Source organism: Apaloderma vittatum, unplaced genomic scaffold, assembly GCF_000703405.1.
Source record: "Apaloderma vittatum isolate BGI_N311 unplaced genomic scaffold, ASM70340v1 scaffold18323, whole genome shotgun sequence".
Classification (NCBI taxonomy): Eukaryota; Metazoa; Chordata; class Aves; order Trogoniformes; family Trogonidae; genus Apaloderma; species Apaloderma vittatum.
This window is the reverse complement of record NW_009707699.1, coordinates 23,930-44,425: the sequence shown is the minus strand read 5'-3', so window position 1 is coordinate 44,425 and position 20,496 is coordinate 23,930. Positions and strand designations below refer to the sequence as shown.

At 39.8% G+C, this 20,496-nt stretch overlaps 1 protein-coding gene across 1 annotated transcript in view; it reads right to left on the bottom strand.

Moving 5' to 3' along the window:
• Positions 1-10,324: 10,324 nt before the first annotated feature.
• The window catches only part of PTPN21 (protein tyrosine phosphatase, non-receptor type 21), a 32,926-nt gene continuing 22,754 nt past the window's right edge, over positions 10,325-20,496 (bottom strand). Inside the window, exons 13-19 of the mRNA XM_009866311.1 lie at positions 18,381-19,846; positions 16,000-16,137; positions 13,312-13,533; positions 12,673-12,801; positions 12,123-12,357; positions 11,415-11,575; positions 10,325-10,582 (exon numbers count right to left, since the gene is read on the bottom strand). Coding sequence (XP_009864613.1) covers positions 10,454-10,582; positions 11,415-11,575; positions 12,123-12,357; positions 12,673-12,801; positions 13,312-13,533; positions 16,000-16,137; positions 18,381-19,846 — 2,480 coding nt within the window. The 3' untranslated portion in view covers positions 10,325-10,453. The remainder of the gene's footprint in view (positions 10,583-11,414; positions 11,576-12,122; positions 12,358-12,672; positions 12,802-13,311; positions 13,534-15,999; positions 16,138-18,380; positions 19,847-20,496) is intronic.

The window sequence follows — 20,496 nt, the reverse complement described above, 5'->3', positions numbered from 1 at the left end:
AGCAAAGCAATATGCAAACAGGTGAGCGGTAAATTAATCTACCGCACCAGCCATTGCACCAGCATGGGTCACAACCAGTCAAAGGATCCAGTTTCAAAGCCTGTAGCGGGTTGTGGGCCAGCGGAAGCTGAGTGTGTCACAGGGATAAAGCATTGCTGGGAAGGGAAAGAAGAATCAGCAGTTAGCACTCGCATGACAAATAATCAGCTGAGCTGTTGAGCACCCATTGCTCATCTCCATTATCAACCACCTTAAAGAAAAACCCAGGAGGACTCCAGGAGGTCAGGCAGTCCACAAGTATCAACAAGAAGAGTTAATTCAAGTGAAGAGAACCAAAATTAAGAATGCTGTGTCTGCTGTGCATGGGATTTTCTGTTCTCTCTAAAAAAGCCTCCAGAGCAGCTGGGTGCTCTCTTCAGGCTTCCTAAAGGGACTGATCCTCTGAGCTCACCCACTAAGCTAATTCCAGCAGACAGCAAAGGGCAGGAGATGTGCCTGACACGCAGACGACAACACATAGAAGTTACATTTTATTCATCTTTCAAATAGTGAGACTGGCCTGCAAAAGGTGGAGCCTCTCAACCCAGAGCCCCCTTTCAGTCTGGGAGTGCCGAAGGTGCCGAACACCATCCCCACTGGGTGTGGGCACGGGCTGCTGCTCCCCTCGCTGCTCCTGTGGATCACAGGCCTTGGCACACAACATCTCCCCTGCAACGCTTCCAACTCTGCCGCATCGAGGGAGTGAAATTAGACCTTGAGAAGGGCAAGTAAAGGCTACATAAATGGAGTAGGGAGGCACATGAAACTTGAGAGAGAGAACACAGCCTCAGCCTGGCAGGCCACAAAGCTATGCTGTCCCATTCTCACAGAGGACAGGCAGCGTGATCTGTAGCACGAGGTGCAGAGCTCTCTGCAGTTATCCCAAGAATTCAGCAAGCCCGTAGGACTCCCCTTACAGTATCTGCGTGAGGGCTGCGGCATGCCTTACATCTCACAGCAGCCAGAGCCCAGTTCCAGGAGATGAGTAACAGAACTATGAGGTGACCCCAGCTCTTCCCAGCTATCTGTTTCTCTCACTCATAAGCATGCTCACATGCCAAATCAGAAGTGAAGCAACATGTCAAAGGCCATCAGCTCTCCTGTCAGCCTGAGAATTCCTTTGCAGGACCTCAGAGGTGTAGCCTCTCCAACCAGAAATTCATCTCAGAGGCATCTGGCACCCTGCTCTTTCCCCGATGTTTGACACAAGCAAGACCAGAGAAGATGCAAGAGAGCATAGGTCTGGGAGCTGGCTATGAGACTGTTCCTCAATATCTGAACATCTGAAAGCTTCTGTTCACTGCATGGTGCAGTCAGATCTCCCCTAAAGAGTTCTTGGGCACATCTCCATAACCAGCAAATTGTTGACCATTCCTTTATCCAAAGGAGCAACTGACAGGTGAGAGCACACCCTTGCCGTAAAACACCGATGATGCAGTCTCAGGCATGCTGTAGTGTTAGTGCAGTATTTCCAGTTTCTTTCAACAGAGAATGTAAATTAGCCTCAGTTCTGCTTATTTGTCATTATTTAAACACTAGCATTGTGCAGAGGGATAAGGCTGACCTTTTGTCCAGAAAACAGGCTCAAATGGAGCATTTTATCTCCAGCTTGATGGCATAAATGCACTGAGAGTGCTAAACTCAACTCAGCAACCCTTCTAACTAACATCATGGCACTAAGCATACGTTTTGCTCTGACTGCAGGGAGTGGATAAACTCAGCCCTGCTCCTTATTGTAGGCAGGTTCTGAGGTTTTTTGCAGTGCATCAAAGCTACTGCATTTAATACGCGTTGTCTGGATTCTAACTGAGGTGGCTGTGAAACAGCCCCTTCTGCATTTTAAAACCAGAGAGGAACTCGGGAAGGCAAATTCTTCATCAACGATCTACATTTGTTTCTGCTTCTGGTGATCAAGTGCATTTTCCTCCTCTTTCCTAATTACATTTTGATCCTGACTAGCAACATAACACTGTTTCCTCTCTCCTTACAAAGAGGAAAACTGATCTGGACAGGGCATTGCTGACTGCTGATTTACTAATCATCATAGCTGGCCTACCTCTGCAAGATAGCTACTGGGACCACAAGAATAAAAATAACATCATGTTTTGTGTCAGTGTAAGGATGGCTTAAACAGGAAAATCAAAGCAGCAGAATTCCCTAACATCTATAGTTTCAAATTAAATTGCTTCCCCTCATGCATAGAGCGAAGTAGGCATTTGGTGACTTGATGGAATTTAAAATGATGGAGACCCTACAGATCTTGGTCATTAGGAGACAACTCAAATTTTTGAAATAGAGAGTAAGCACTTGCTATTTCTGGAGGCTCAGAGACAGTCAATTCAGAACAAATTAAGTTTTTTCTATACTGCTCTGGTGCAGGAAACTCAATAAACCTTGATAATTCTGCTCAAATAGTATGTTCCATAATAGAAGATAAGTTTGGTTTTGGTTTGATAATCTCCTGAAGTCTTCTGCTAAAGATTTTGTCAACGGAAAGACATTTTCAGCTTCAGTCATGAATAGCACAGCATGCAGACAGAAGAAATTAGATACATGCATGCACACACAAAGTATGCAGTTCCTTCAAATCACCGATTATCAGTATTAGCCAGGCTTGACAGAGGCTTTCTTCACAGGTACTTAACACCAGTGAAAATGCTTCACTCGCCTCTGGGTATGGTAATTCGGAGTCTGTTCGTGGAAGGATTTGATGTCCCTCTAAATTTACATAAGGCACATGATTGTCATTTTAGAAATGGCCAATAATAATAATAATATGAACCTCATCTGCATGCCCTCCAAGTCTTTTGCAGTTATTTCATTTGTTACAGCAGGTATTTTAAATCCCTGGAATAAGCAGGGCAGCAAATAATACTGGTGTGGTATGTTTGGGATGGCAGGTATTTGGTTCAAACTTAGGTGTTTATCTGAAAGATCTGTCATGCAGATCAGTCTGGAAGATGTGGTGATTGTTCTAAGCTCTACTCCTTCTAGCTCCCACATTTATGTTGTGCCATTTTGCAAGCAGAGAGCCCAAGAACATGCATGTGCCTGGAAGTCTTTGCTTCAGAAAAGCTCCCAAAAGTGGCCCTGAAGTCAAATGTTACAACATGTCTTCAAACCTGTGCACCTCTGAAAGATAAAGAAGATCTGTGGTAAAATAGTTCCAGGCTCACCAATATCCTACTTATTTTGGCTTTTCTTTGAATTAATGAGACTAATTTAAAGCAATTGTAATAACAACAGAACTAACTTTTAGATATCAGAACCACCATTTCCCTAAGCATTACGTACCACTGGAGCCACAGAACCTCCATCACTCAAATGCAAGTGCTGATGGCACAAGGTTTAACTTGCCAAAGAGCCGGCCCGAGCCAATGGGATATACAGCAACACAAAATAATTTGCGTAGTTCAGAGCTGATGAGCATTCACCTATCATGCCGTCCTCGATCAACTCCTAACTCTCCTGCAACACCACTGTCCTGTCAGTAACTGCCTAAGTGACATTCCCGTCGTACTCACAAATTGTGATCATCCACAAAGGGTTCTCAGGCTGCAGGAGATAAACTGGCAACGTTTCTGTGGCACAGAGCAGCTTCTGTCTTTATGCAGAGTCCAGCCTTCCAGGGGATGCTCATAAAAACAGCAGAGAGAGAACACACATTTATATGCTGTCATTGACCCCTCAGGGAAAAGGAATGGTTGTGAAAAAAACCCACAACCCATGAGATCCTAAGTAGAGCAACTGTCACAACTTACAGCCTGGTACCAGCATTGCAGAGTTTCATGTAACCTTCATCTACCCACAGCAATTCCAGATTTAAACAACTCCCAACAGCTGAGTGAGAGCTACTTCAGTTTCCATCTGCTGATTCTGACTATGTCAAATAAAAGAGCTTTGCCCACACTGAACATCAGACAGGACATCTCCCAGGATTTGGGAATCTATCAGACAAGTACATAGATAGCTGGTATGTTATTGTCTTTCCTTAAGTTGTTTAATGCCATCAAATTGAGCATACCTAGAAGACAAATTGTAGTTAGGAGCCTGGTCATTTCAGATACAGTTAAATGGGCAGCGCTCTGGGAGTTTAGCAAAGACAACGGAAAAGCAACTGTCCCGTGTGAAATTGCAATGTCCAGCATGTAATTCATTTATCGTGACATTATGAGGTCTTGTGCTGGACTAAGCGTGACACAGCAAACGTTAAATAACCAAATATTAATTAAAAAATGAACAAAAACTTTGGTGTTAGTTATTGGTAGCAGCTCCAATGATAGTAAGTACAGAATCAGCCTTTCTCACATACCTGTCAACTTTCGAAATCTTTTTAACCCTCCTCAAAGGTTACAGAGAAATTGATGTTCAATACTAAAAATAGCTTCAGAAAATGCAAAACATAAACAATAATGACAGAGCAGCAGGCGCAAGACTTTCCTGCCCCAAAGCTGACAGCTACTATTATTTCACAGTACAAGTTTGATATTCATGCTGAGATGCAGGACAGTGCTCACGGCGCTTTAGAAGAGGGATAGCAAGTTTGTGTACAAAAGAAGTCCAAACCTAGCATTACACACGAAAATCAAGTTCTCTGATATTTCTTTTAATAATGGAACAATAAAAACCTCACAGTTGCTTCAAATATTTATTTCCATGGCAAAAATAGACTATAATATATTCATTTCACATATATTACATTCAGTAATACAAGCTTTTCTGTCTATGAAACACAATTTGTACATTGTTTTACAAACCAATTTCAGTTTTACAAGAATTAAAGCTGTTTTGATTATACATTTTTACAGTATTGGTAGCAAGACAGCAAAAATAGACATGTTAACCACTAGCTTAGTACTAGAAAATAATACTTCATGTTTGCTACTGTTTAAACAAAGTCCCATTTAAATCCTTGCATACCGGCTCAACTGAAAATGGAAGAAAATGGAGCCAGATCCTGCATTCCTCTGACTGAATTAAGGACTGAATCCTACAAAACTGCTGAAAAGGACTTCAAACACCCGTTTGCTTTAACTGAATAAAGAGATTTCAGCAATGTGCAGGAGTGTACATAATTACTGATTTGCCAGGTCAAGCCTCTAAAATTTCCATCCAAGTCCCCCCACATCAGCCATAAACAGGACAGATATGTTGGGTATTTCAGAGCAATTTCAGAAAGCATCTTTGCAAAGAGCATATATGCCTTGTCCACCAGAATTATCCAGGATTAGCAAGGCGACAGACTGGAGGATTATACATGGTTCTTCCCCATTAAGTTTCCTACCATTCAAAAAATTAATGGCATTTGCAAAGTCTTTAAAGTACTTAAAAAGTCTCCTAATTTTACCTAAACATTTCCAAGTGGAAAAACAGCATTTAAATTCCCTTTATGAAAGTTAGGCACCTTCTGAAACCGTACTCATAAAATTAATGATTTGGTAGTTTTGATTGCCACATACCTGAACCCAAATAACATTACGGTATCTACAGACTTGCTCTCTAACTTGCCACAGGCTGGATCAGTTGTAAACTTTATTTATTAGATTCTCTGCATTTGATTTCTATCTTCGTTCCCTAATTAGAGCTGAAAAATAGACTTCTAAAGCTCAAATACACTAGACAGTATTCTTCACCACTGAACGCAGCATCACGTGGAAAATAGCAAAGAATAGAACCAAAGGACATTTAGCAACTGTTTTTTGAAATGCTCATTATAGTTAACAAATCCTTTTTCTTCAGCCCCTGTGGACCTTAAAGTAATGTATGTGATGCCAACAGACTGCACCAAGTTAGCTGGTCCCCAACAGGATTTTACTAAGAAATGTTCTCATATTTTTTATTCCTTTTTTTTTTTGCAACAGCTGTTAAAAGTTTAAATTTTTTTCCCTTTTCTTAGCACAGTATTATTTTTTTTAATATCACTGTATTGCAAATACTGCAACTGCAACATAATTTCTAAGCAAGTGTTAAATTCTACATTTCAAGGGCCTGATTTTCAGCCCAGCCTTAACCTGGTGCAATTCACACCTACTGTAAACACTTGGCTGCATTCATAAAGCCTTTACGCTTTCAAATCATCTAACCTGCATCCATTAAAAATTATCACCGCAAAATCACACGTATGCCTATTCCCCTTGCATTTGGCATGTGTAAAACCAGAGACCATAGTCTGAAAAATCTGACCTTCAATAAGTAAACAGAAACTGAGCTGATATTGCATTAAATACACTTGGAAAAGAAGACACATAAAAATAACAGAGCCTCTGAAAAAATATTTGAAGTTTCAAAAATCACATTTTAAAAAGACAGTAGAAATAACACCTATGAGACTACATATTCACTTACCCTACCATGCCATGAAAAACACGTCATAGGAATCAAATCCTTCTAGCAGCTCTACTGTGGTTACAAAATGTTCCAAATCTTCCTTCAAATGCCTTCAGCCATTCCTCTCCTACTCACTCTCTACTTCCAACATTTTACTCTTCCACAAAAGAATTTCTTCTGAACTATCTCATCTACCTTTGCTTTCAGTACCATAGCTTCACACATGCACATTCCGGCTGCATTCTTTTGGTTAATTCTTGTAATCTGTATTTAAATTTAAAGCAGACATGTGAGTGTTCATGCTTTGGAGGCTCAAGCTTTTGTAGGCAATAAGGCCATTTTTAATTCCTACAGTACCAGGAAGAACTGCAGGAATTATGCATCTTGTAGGACTGGACTCTGGCTTTGCATGACTTTGCAGTACTGGGAAAAAACAAACAAACCCTAAACTCTAAAGCAAATAGTTCTTAACCACTGAAGTGTTCATTCTTTTAAAATAAGGAATTTCAACTACTGATATATAGTAAATGAGTTCACTATTTTGAAGTTTAGGGCCTTAGTAACACTACTGATACTGAAACTGAGGTCTCATTACACTGCTAGCTTGTGCAGTTCCCAAGTTTGGTCCAGAGGCCACTGAAATCTCTGAGCCATTCAACTTTAACAGCTGCTCCAACAAGAAAACTGTAGCAGCAGCCTCAGGTAGTCTTACTTATTAACTTTAAGAAGCTATTTTTGGAGAAACTTGTTCCAGATGTCACTCACTTCCAAAAAAGATACACAAAATTACAAGAGGAACAAAAAATACATTTCTGAAAATGCCGAGATTTTTTTCCATTTTAGTGCACATTTATTTTACTTGCACTTGTTATCACTTTATTTTTTTTTCCTAAATGTTGATAACTTAAAGCAGCTTTTCATCCACAGAAATTATAGGAAGTCTGCCTTGCTCATCTGCTTTCAATTTAACATGTTGCTAGATACAAACCGTATCACCCTGCGCTTGTAGTTTTTACCGTTCGTGTTTGCAAAAGGCATCACGCCAAGAGCAACACTAAGGCATACAACTCCTCCCGCTCTTCACGGGGGAAAGCAGCAGGAGGACAAGCACTGCAGTGCAGCCTGCAGAAAAGCCACGCAAAATTCCCCTCGCAGAACGGGGCAAGGAGCCATTCGCAGCCTGCGGCCAAGCCTGTGAAATCAGTGACATCTCTGCTCTGACGTGTTCTTAGAGAAGAGCTGCTAGCCCAAGACTATGAAGATTCACTGCCCAACAAGACCTCATCAGAGCAACCAAGAAAGAAATCAAATGTACAGAAGCCCTTACTATGATTTGTGGGGTTTTCTCCTTACTCTTCACAGAATTTGATGCTAAAAAGCATTTTTCCACCTAGCCCACAAAAGACAATCAAATCTGTCTCTTGACAGTAAGTAGCACCTTTTTTTATCCCTGAGAGCTCTGACATCCCTAGAGATCAGCATCATCTTTGCCATTTACTGCAAGAAAGTCTTCAACAACTTGTCTTACTAAAAAAAAGGTCAGCTCAAATCTTGCATAATAATCTGGTTTCATCCCCATAAAAACAGAAGCACATTTGGCAAAACAGATAGACTTATAGTGGAATTTTAGGTTTTTACAAATAAATTCACCTCCGACTGACACTGTGACTGGAGTTGGACAGTGGACGTTCTTACAATGTCCAACACTTAATGAAGCACTCGGTGCAACGACATGTCAAAGAGCAGCCCTTCTTGAGGCTAAGAACAAAGTGCTAAAACCTGAATTCTCTTTTAAAAGAAGTTAACTGAAATATCTACATAACGGTTGTAAAATTACTTCTGTTACAGGAGGTTGTAAAGTTTAATTTCATTTGGTATCTTTAGTAGAGAAACTGCTCATTGTCGATGCTCATTTGGAGCCATACGCTTAACATCCAAAAGCAATCCTGCTATCTTTAGTATGAAAACACACATAAAGTCAAGTCTATTAAGGTCAAGTCAATGCAAGAAGAGATTGCTGATGGACAGAACTGAAAGCTGAAGGGTAGGAGGTAGCAGTATTATGCTTAAGAAAATAAACCAAGACTGTGAGTACTAGATTAGAGACTGACTGTCTCTAAAAATTAACACAACTTCTTTCAACAAAACAGAAAGGAAAGCCAAAAGACACACATTTCCTCACTCACCTCAAATAATCTCAGAAGTTTTGGATTAATTTGCTTGTTCTAACTGCTCCTTTTAATGCCTCACAGCTGACATTCTGTCCCAGTAACTGCTGAGCAGCTAAAAACTGGTGCTTGAAGTTGTGGTTGTATAGAATTCATCAAAATCTGAATATAACATGATTTCACCAGTGATAAAAATTACTTTCAGACTCAATTCATTTTACTAAGCAGGTGACAAGGGAAACAGACATCTGAACCAGTCTACCATAAAGAGTTTTTTGAAATTAAACCAGATACCTATAAACTAACAGCTCACTTTCATATAGGATTTTCCATTCAGCATCTCAGAACACTTGAAAAGGCAAGTAAAACCACACTGTGCCCACCAGAAAACCAGAGGCAGAGGATTTTTTAGGAATACAGTCATTAGACCAGACCCATGTGACAAAACGGGAACTACCAAAGGTAGGACACATCTTTAGGTCCGTGCCACAGCCACTGACTCAGCCACCTACGCAGCGACTGAAATACTCACATCTTCGGTGTTACCTCAGAGCTCTTACATTCTGCAGATGTTCTCAAACGGCTTCTGTGGATATTCTTCATTGCTGAAGAGCATTAGCACAGTCTGTTCTAGTACTGTCAAAAATAATCAGAAGAATTCCACAGAAACTTCCAGTGTTTAAAGGCTCTCTTGACTGGGAACACAAACATTTTTAACAGTTATCTTTGCAGCATGTACACCAGCAATCGCAGCTGCCATACCTCCCCCATTATGTTTCATACAATCATTTCCGCTTTGCCACTATGCACCTTCTTATTCCAATTTTGGTTCACTCACTTCATCATCTTAAAAGGCTCTTCCTAAAATAACAGGTTAGTAATGGCATATTACCATATGAAACAATGCAAGATTATAGTTTCTACGTTTAACTACATAAATAACAGAGCAAAAAAAAAGTGCTTAAAACATTTGCATCCACTTTGATTTCAGCCAGTAAAATCAAACTGTCCTCTAAATATATGAATAATACTGAATATGTACTCTCTGTCATCCATTTGTTTCCAATAACCTTGCAGATAATTAGAATATTCTTCCCCTGCTTGTTGCAGGTAAAAACGCGTCCACTTAAATGGAAGTTATCAACTGTTAACATCATCTTTCACTTATTACACTTCTATTACACAGCACTACAACTAACTACTGATAGCTTCTCTTAGTATTTTCTGTATGATTTTTGAAAATTGAGCTCTAACATTGTCAGTCTTCTCCTCCAAAAAATATTATGCCATTTAAAAAGTATTAGGTTGTGGTGTTTTGGTGTTTTTTCATTGAAAAATGACAAATATAAAAATAACTGTCCTTAAAGCAACAGCTTAAAATATCTAAGAGCTGCTAATTTTGCTGAGTAAACCAGAGGAACCCAAAAGGTAATTTTAAAAAATATAGATGTATTGTTTTAAATATAAAATTGAAAGCAGAATGAAACTGCGTAAGACCTTGACATTCCCAAGGACAGGCTTCTCACCCGCTCTGTGTCTACAGATTTTAGCTTTTGCACGGTTAACATTGATGTTCTAAAACATAATGTTAGTAAAATTGTGCCAGGTACTTCCATTCCATAAGAGACCTATTTTGCCCAGAGTAACACCAGGCTAAAGAACATATGCAAGTACTACAGACCAGTACAAGTAAAATCATTCCCTAATATGACTGTGGCTGAACACGAGAAGAATTTAGTCCAGCGAAGATCCTGCTTTGCAGGGACTGTTACACTTGTATTTAAGACACACATACCAGACCTAAAACGTAACTGTGTGATTCATCATACAAGAAAAACACCAGCAAAAGCAGGTCTGCCTGGACAACTGTAATTTTCTTTCTGTAAACTCTTGCAGTGTCCCTTAGGAAGTGGCAGGGATTATATAAGTCTAGAACTTTTGAGAAACTGAATGAGAACTCCATAGACGAAAGTATACTGTGAAAGAGTCTGCACCATCATCATCCTCTGCTGCCTCAACATGTCCAGCACTCGTGGGATGTCCAGCATCTGGAGGAAAAGAACAAACCATTACAAGTGACTGGTGAGCAAGAAGACTGGCTTGCACATTCTCAGCAGGAGGTTCAGAGCAGTACCAGTGACTTTGGGGCAGAATCAGCGGCTCTTATTTCAGCTCTGCCATTTCACCATCCAGGCCCGCAGTACGGACTGCACTACACCACTGGCCATGCCTAACTCCTCATCGGTGAAACACGCGTAACAGTATGGATCTTCATAACTTTAATGGCTGCAAAACTCTGTCACAGCCTTAGGACAGGGATGCGCAGTTTGTTGAGTCTCAGCTGGCATATTGTATTATAATAAACACGTTACAGCTGTTCACTTCTGGCTAAAAGCTGATTAAGACCAAGTTTTACTCTATTAAACTACCGCTTTGTTCTCTGCTAAGACTGATAGTGTAAATACACTACACTTAGGAACAAAATAACTTTTAACAAGCAGAGAGACTGGCTACAAAGCAAGTTCTTGAACATAATCCATTAAAACTAAGGCATGAAATACAACTGGTAAAGTCACGGTGAAATCCTGAAATATGCTTAATAGCCTAGGGCATGCCTTGTTCCACTCAGCAACTCAGTATCTTAAGGAGTCAGGAATCCAAATAAGCATTCCAGTATGCAGTGTGTAAGCAGGCAACTCTAGAAAATTATTAATTCCTGTTGAATTGCCAAGAGCTCTTTCAACCATAGCTGTAAGGACTCTTCCAAAGACCACATCTTGGGAAAGCTCAGATGAGCAGCCATAAAATGTTTATTAGGCAAGTTATTTACACTTCCACTGCCTAACGTTATTTAAAGCACAAGAAAGAAAAACTGATCACCTCATTGTGTTCCAAGCAAGCGATCATGATCTCTGACAGTATGACCACTCCTGTTCGTCCGACACCTGCACTGCAGTGTACTAGCAGAGGAGGATTGGAGTTTTTAGGATCCGCAGTGCTGTTGGTATGGCGCCGCACTGACTGTATCTCTTCCAAGTATGCTATCAAGTCCAACAAGATAAGAATAATAAATTCAGTAGATAAAGCCCCATAAGCTATGCTATTATGCTGTATGACTAGCAGGGAAGTAGTAATTTAACAAATAATATCCCACAAAAAAACAATGTGCTCTACAAATTACACATCATAACCCAACCAAAGCAATACAGATCTATAAAGATCATCTAACCTTTGCAAGGCTTTCCTTGCCCTGTTCCCCAAAGACAGCTGGCAGCCATCTTGCCACCACTGGAACATACTCAAAAATGTATAGCATATGATGCAATTACATTTTAATCTGTATGAGCTTCCAGTAAATTAAGTATTTGGCTTTAGACATAAACAGTCACTTTAACAACTGAGATATATATTCCTGCCAAAAAACATAACTCAGTATCTCTTGCTGGTGTGAAGAAACCTTTTACAGCAGAATGCTTGACATATCAAAAGCTAATTCACACACAGCAGCAATTTTAGGAGGTATTAAAAAAAAAAAAAAAAATCTCACACAAACCCAACCCCAAAACACAGTTATTAAATACAACTTACAGAGAAACCCCTTTAAATCCTCTGGGCAGCCATGTTCTGGCCAGTCAGTATACTGCAGATGCCAAACTGTTCTCTCCTGTCCTGTAAGAAGATGTTTAATCTTCAAACCCGTAGTTGCATAGCAGCCTGAGTCAGTACGGAATCGCGTGGTAATCTTGAATCTTCCATACGTTACAGTGTTGTGTCTTGAACCAAGACGTGGCCAGTATCTGAAGCTTTTTTCTCGCCCACTTTCCTTGAAGGTAAAAGACTTGCTTAACAGGAAGCATAAAGAATGCTCATGCAACTAGTGCTTTTGTAACAACTGTATCTCTCCTCCATTAACTGCTATAGTGCTACGGTTTCTCACTGAGTAAACGAACTTTCCAGTGGAAGGGGTTTGCAAATTGCCACCTTTCTGCCAAGTAAAGCAAGACAGAATGGCCAAGAGGTCACTAGAAATTTATCTTTGATAGGTCTTCACGTTGGAGCAAAAACCACCTTCCACTAACAAATCATAACAAAATCATTTTAGATTTTCTGGGATAAATCTGACTCCCTTTATACTCACTTCCTCTGCTGTGACCATAGCTATGATGGCAATCCCTTGTTCCCAGATCATCTGCCAGAAATCCTGACATGTATTCTGCATAGGGCCCTGCGTCGCAATGTAATCCCACTCTATACCACCAACAGAGATCTGTAAAAGAAAGACATCAGTAATTACTGCAAACTCCCTTTCCCCAGTTCTTAAGTCAGCGATCTGAAGATGCACAAGCTGAAAACAGACAGCAACACTGCAGAAGTCTAGTGTGAGAGGACAGGAAGACAATGATTGTCACTGAAGCTCAAAAATATTATAATCATCACAAAGGATCCTCGCTAGTTATAAAGCTATTTGCCTTCTTAACTTTGGGAAGAATGGACACGCCTTCTGTTGGCATCTGTCCACTGACAGACAAGACAGAAAGGAGACAGTGAATCAATATAGAAACAAAATGCAGAAGACCTCTCCGATAACTAACCCTTCATTATTCTAGCTAATGAAAAAAACAGGTTCCTTCTTTTACCAGAGAAACCTCTACAGAAGATGGGAAGATCAAGAGATGGAGGGATTCCCACTCATGAGACCTAACCAAAATTGATAGCCAAACCCATTTTTAGTTACCACATGAACTGGAATATATTTCTCTAACAGCATTTCTCTCACCTTGATATGAGATGCATTGATGTAACCCGTGTTATTTTCTTTGGTTGGGACTAGCTCTACTCTGGTATCATCATAAGGAAGGACGTCCTGGAACCGGTTTCTTTCAGCGTTTTCAGGAAGCCGAGCTATTGAACACTCACCACCTATAAGCCTTTTTTTCTGAATGCGCTCATATTCAGTAAACACCATCCCCTGCTCACACCGCTGTTCCAGAACTTTGCACTGAAAGACAGAACACAGATAAACATACAAAGGCACATTCTAAGGCACATCTATTTTAACAGAGAATTTACGACAGATAAAATGTATGTATTTTCCTCTCCTACATACTTTTTCAACGCTTTTCCAGCTATTAGCATTTTCACAAACATACTAGAATAAATTAGAAGTAACCCTAAGTGGTGGGAATTTTGCTCAAGTGAAAACTAGGAAGCCTGCTATGCTTCATTAGGTTACGAAACTATGGATACCACTGGTGAAAGACAAATTACGTCGTAGTTTTTATAAAGACAACCAAGTTGGACTAAAATATTTGGCCAAACCAGATAGCTGTGCTATACTACAAACTGTTTCAAATCCCTATGAACAAGAAATACTCATTAATTCTGCTGTTTAATATAGCACATGAGATTACACCATTTGAAAACGACTCCTTTAACCTTGTAATAAAAAACAAGCAAACCACCAACTTTGTCATTTGGATACAAAAGAATTCTAAAACTGTAAAGCAAAACACTTGCCTCAGCCAATGAGCCAATAATTCACTTCCAATATTCAAATTTTCTTAGGCTGAAGATACTAAACTATGCATATAGCGGCAAAGCCTTCTTAGAACCTCTTGCTGCAGCTGAAGTATAAGCCCAGGATTTTTTCTACTATTATAATTCAGTTTGGTTTATTTAATAAGTGGCTCCCTCTCCCTCCCCACCCCCATTTATTCTTTTGAAATCAAGTTCTTCCTAAATCATAAGACACTTCTGGAATTTCAGCATCTCTTTGCCAACAATAATTAGAGAACTAATATGTAAGATTTCAGCCAGAAAATTTCATCTATGTCACATGTCCACAGCCTCTCACAGCAACTGCTCCACAGCATCAGGTCCAGAAAAGGGTCTTGTATCAAATAACCGAATGCCAAATGTTGCAGAGGAAGATGTAAAACTTCAATCATACAGACTTTGCACATCCGTACATCAACTGTACAAGCTCCTTTATTATCTTTAGGCTAAATTCCCTCATTTAAACTGATAATAATATGAAACTCAGCAGTGAAACACACACTGAACCAACTTTAAAGTCATCTTGTAAACTATGTGCAGTCTGGACTTAATCTCATGCCACACGTCTGCTCTGCACTGCCTCTTCTCAGCTGTCTGACAAAATACTCCCATTTCAGGGTACCTGTTCTGCCTCTACATGACTGCCTGAAGTGTAGTGACAATGTCTTTTTCATAACTTCACATTATGGATTCTTCTTTTACCTCAACACTTTGGGCAGAGCTAACTGAATAATAATATAGATGAATTCAGTAAAGGTCAATCCAGGAAGAGGAAATAACCAAAACAGGTACTAAACACAGAAGTGCATCTTGATAACACAACATTAATTTTTGTGCCTTAGCCTCTTTACGGAGGGTATATATAGTTCAAAAAGAACATTACATAGTGTTGAAACAGAGCAGTAAATCTCTCCTATGAATCTCACTTCAAGCCTTCAAGCTCCAAGACTGAATTTCTACTGTGTGATTTGCAATTAATTTTTTGGCCTGTTCCTTAAAACTGCAGCTGGTGAGAGCAGGACTTCAGGTTCTAATTCCTGCCCAGGGACTGCCAACAAATTGAGCCGGAGGGATCCTGCAGCAGAGGATGCTCAACCACGCTCAGAAATAGCTTCTAAAGAGACCAATGATTACAGAACATAAAACAGTCACTGCAGGCCTTGGTGTTTCTAGTTGCTCCCTGATCAGATGTTCCACATAGGGCTTCCCACGCTGCATATTGACTGTATTTCTCTTTCCTGCAACTATTAGTGATATAAGAGGCAGGATGAAGTGTATTTCCTGATGCTGTTTACCCTGACACAAGCAGATGGAGTCCTCTATTCCTCCAAGAATGATCCTCAAATTCTAGAGCCTGATGACCTCTCCATGATCTGAGATCTTTTACTGAATCTACTGCACATCACACAAGTTCCATCTATATTTTTAGGGATCCACCTGAAGAAAATGGATCAGTACAGTCTCCACAAGCTGTACCTTGGGGATGCAATTTTACAAAATTTGTTGTAAGACTTGTACGAAATACTAACATTTACAACTAAGTTCAACCTCAAACTCAGAATTTTAATTCTGATATGTTTTCAGTCTGGAAAATACAAAAATTAAGAGAGAGTACACAAAAATCTATCAGCAGATACTCGTTAGCTTGCTTTTTATGTGTTCAAACTGTAAACTATAATGTGAATCAGTCATCCTAAATCTTAAAGAAAAATACCCGGTGCTTCTAGCAATACACCCAATACTTCTAGCATTCACTTGTCAATTAGAAGTCTCATTCTTCGCTTTTTTTCTATTTGCAGTATTTGAGTTGCTTTGAATCTGAGGCATTCTAAAGACAACACACAGCACCATTATTACTCATTTCATTTTGAAAAACAGAGACACCAAGCATTATAAAACCTCAACATACCCGTTCATCATTTGTTGCTCTTGTTGATTCTTCCTTCCCCTCATCAGGCAGAGGCATTCTGGTCAAAGCTAGTCCATTTAGGGCAGCTAGCTTTAGAGGTCCTATTTTTTTTGCATCATTTTTATTCTTTTTCATACCCTGCAAAAGAAAAACTAAAACTTGTAAATATTCTTAAATATCTGATGAAGTTATAAAGCAGAATCTAACCGAGTTCAAATAAGCAAAGGATACTTCTTTGACCCCTACTGCAAACAGTTCTGACCTTTTTTCTTTTGGATAAGCACTACACTTAAGAGGTCAGGGTGGTGGGACTATGTTCCTCCAAGGACACAAAAGTCTGTCTTCATTCCAGACAGGGTAACAAAACTGCATGAGGATGGTCAATATTGTTTCCTACAAAGCTCACAACTCAGCATGTGAGGTGACAACTTCAGATAATTAACGTTCTTGGACGGAATTGAAATTACTTTCCAACCTCAAAAACGCATAAAAATAATTCCTTACTAGACTATACAGTTTGCAGGCACCTTTCTTCCCTACAAGTGGGCATAACAGTGAGTATATACATTTAAGATACTTGGATGTAGTTAAACATTTGACTAAGTTTGCAACAAGCTCCACATACGAAACATGAACACAGAATTGCAGACAGACCAGAGGCCTGACCCAGGCCACGAATCTAAATCATTGAAGGTACCATTCACAATTTCAGAAAACTACCAATGGGGGATTTTTATGAAAGAAAGAGATCAAATTATTCTTTTTAAAGTGTAAGAGAAAACATCATTCTTGCAATTGCTATGTTTGCTTTTTTAACAATACACTGAAAATGTGAATGTATGTGCTTCTGGAATGATAATCAAGACAAAGCGAAGAGGATGAGACCACACTTGGAAGTCAACACAAATATAAAAGTAAGAGCTCATTGAGAAGCAAAATGTGCAAATATTGGTAGAGGCCAGCTTTGTTACCAGGATATTCATCTCACTATTGATCACAGAAAAGTAATATTCTCTATTGTGCAATGGCACTCTTAAATGTTACTGAACCAGAAAATATTTTCCTGAACACTTCCAGTGAAAAAGTTTGAACATACATTTAATTTCAAAGATTGACTCAAATATTTACATAGCTATCAGAAGGAAAAGGCAAGGTATGATTCTGGTAGACACATCAGTGTCTGAAAATGTATCTTCCGGATAACAAAATACTAAGTGATTATCTAAATCTGAACATAAGAAGAAAGGTATCATCTTTTCTTCCTATATCCACACATCAAACAGGAGGAATAAGATTCAGAAAAACATACACAATTATAAAATTAAGCTGATGAAGGTTCACTTCATTGTGTTCAGCTCCATGTACAGCAAGACTGACAGACAAAAAACTGAGAGCACAAAATATTTAAATACATCGCTTTTGCATAGGTTAGGTTTTGCAGCTTCAGCTTTAACAGTTACTACAGCAGCAGAAGCTCCACGGCAGTCCAATTTGTGCACAACTATTTGACATGAACTAAGGCAGATAAAGGTAATAACAGTCAAATTACAAAGGCAAAATAATAATATTACTAATAATGGTCTTCCTCCATTAGCACCTGAAATATGACACAGACTACATAGAACTGAAGTTTAAGCCAGAATCAGTGGCAAGGACTGCCAGTGGAACTGTACAGCCCCACACAGTTCTTGAAGTTTCACTGATGTGGGAATTACAGGGATAATTAAACTTGGAGTTGTTCACTATTTACGGCTTCATAAGACTGCAGGAGGAGAAAGACATGGCAAGCAAGAAATGCCGTTCATGGGAAGAAAACAGCTTGAAGAGAAGGCAAAAGGGAAGGAATATGAAAAAGGGAAGGGATGGAGGAAAGAAGAGAATGCAAGGAAAGATTTTACTGCCTAATGCATCAGGTCTCCCTCTTAGGTCAGAAGAAAGAAAACAAATCAAAAAAAAGTAAACATTCAGCTACATCCAATTCTCCAGTGAGAGGAAGATTAGCAAGCTGGTAGTGGAACAGAAAGAGTGGGGTCTGTTCCAGATAAGGATAGGTAGGAAACAAGTTAGGATCTATAAATGACTTTAAATTAGCTCATTCTAGAGTTTGCCAGCCAGGTTAGATGTATCAGATGGATGGAGGCTGCACTGCTGGACTTGTGTGGCAGGACTATATGAACAAACCGAACACAGACACAGCAGGGAAGGGGATAACAGACAGCTGACCAAAGTTAATCAGGGAAAACTGGAAAAAAAAAAGGTCAAGTTTATGGTAGCTTTTAATTCATCTTGGGTTGATTAAAAAAAACCCCAAACTCAAACAAAAACGCTACACAACTCCCACTACAGAACAAGCTGGAACAAGAGGAGTAGTATCCACTTACACCTAGTGGGGGAAGGCCTTCCACAACATTCTTCTTCCCAGACAAAAGATCGGACACAGGTCTCTTCTTTACTGAATCTTTCCTCACTCTGTATCTCCCTGATGATGTAAGATCAGATTCTGACATAGATGGAGTAAGCAGTCCTTCCCCTCTTCTCTGTACCTGGCTTTCTACTAGTAAATGACTAGGGCTCATATCCTTCATTCTCTTTTCTGTCTCTGTAATGTGTAATTTAGGCTCAAGAATATGCAAAGGGCCAGCAGATGAAGCAACAGAGCTATAAGGGTAGTTCAATACTGAATCATGAGAATAACCACCCATAACAGATGAAAGTCGGGTTTGACCTTCAGGGAGAGGACAAAGACCTGTACTAGTCTTGTTTTCCTCTTCAAAATCTTCCTCTTCCTCACTACTGTGAATCAGCATAGTGGCATCTGAAAGGGTTTTCTTATGGTCACAGTTCACACTTTCATCTTGCTCACTTTCTTTTTGCTTTGTTCTCTCCATCAGAATGTTGGGCTGTGACCCTTCTGAGATAACTCTTGGAAGAGCCACATCTGCTGCAGAAGCTGACATGGTCCTCTCTTTAATCCTTATTCCTTCAAAGCTGGGAGTCAAGCCTGCTATTTCAATACTGTTCCTTTTCTGCAGCTGAGCATGGCGTGCTGATGTCAGCGGCTCACTGACTTCCTGAAGAGAATGTGCCACAGGCAGGCTGTCTTCCTGAAAGGTCTGGACAGAATGGTGCACTCGCCTTGTGATAAGATCTGGGTTGCTGCTGCTGATGTAGATGTGTCGTGAAAGGTCTGGAGTGCTATTTGCAGGTCTCGGGTATGGGTATGGGGGAGGTGGTCGGTAGACTTGGGTCTTCATTATATTTGGTGCTGGATAGTCCTGAGCTTGGAGCTGCACATTTGTCAGCTCCGGCACACTCACTGCCCCAACAACTGGGCGCTTTTCAGCAGTATAGGGATAGGTGGATTGGCTATGAAAACTGTAATTCAGGTTGAACGGATAATGGTTGGCTTGCGGGGAAGCGAAATGGGCGTGTTCTCGTATTTCGGGTTGACTGTAAACTAAGGCATCAGGCCTGCTGTAAGCATACGAGTTGCTGATGTTAAGATTTCTCATTGAATGACTCTGCCGATCCGTGTGCACCATTCCCCTGTTGAGCTGTCTCATCACAGTTTCGTAGTCTGGTGTGGGGCGATAAGAAGGCGGTATCAGCGCACTATGTCTATGGGACGGGACATAGTCAGTTCTGAGGACATCGCTCCCAGTGATGCTTGGGTTAGAGGACATGGGGGACGGCTGCAAGTAATGCTGTGGATTGTTCAAGGAGTTTGTGCTATGTGCGCTATAGACACTACCATTGCGGATCCGACCACTGTAGTCATGAGGGGCTCTATCCAAGCTAGTCTGAGAGTGACAGTAGTATCCATTCTGATTGCTCACAAAGAGGTTATCTGAAAGTAAAGTTTAAGAACAATCTTTATGTCCAAGACATCAAACAAAGATATCCTCTATTAAGACATACCTAAGCAACATTTGAGATTTTTGAAATGTTATTCTGCTATGTACTGAAATGGGCAGGGAAAAAAACAGCACAACTCCAGCATTTTTGTCATTGTTGATACCTTACATATGTATACCAGAATAACCTATCATAATCATTTTGATGATGTAAATTCCTGTTGGAAAACATTTGTCTCAGTTTAAGAATTGCTTTCTTCTGTTTAGGGCTAGTTTACTAAGTTTCAGTCCAAGCTAAACAAAATCCGTATCAATTTTAAACCACACTAATTGAAAGAAAGAAACTTTACACCGGGATTTGCACTAACCTAATGAGATCAGCTTAAACAGTAAGAAAAAAACCCAACAAAACAAAACATCAAAACCCGTAGAAATATCCCCATAACAACCGAACAAAAAACCCAACTCTTCTCTCACCCCTAGGCCATACACAGATATAGTACCATGAGACCTTTAAAAAAAAAAAAAAAAAAAAATTTAAACTTTTCTCCAGCAATTTTGGAGAGAATTTAAAAAAACACCATACATTGAGTAGTGACATATACCCACTCTGACGGGTAAAGGAAATTATCTAAGTTTATAC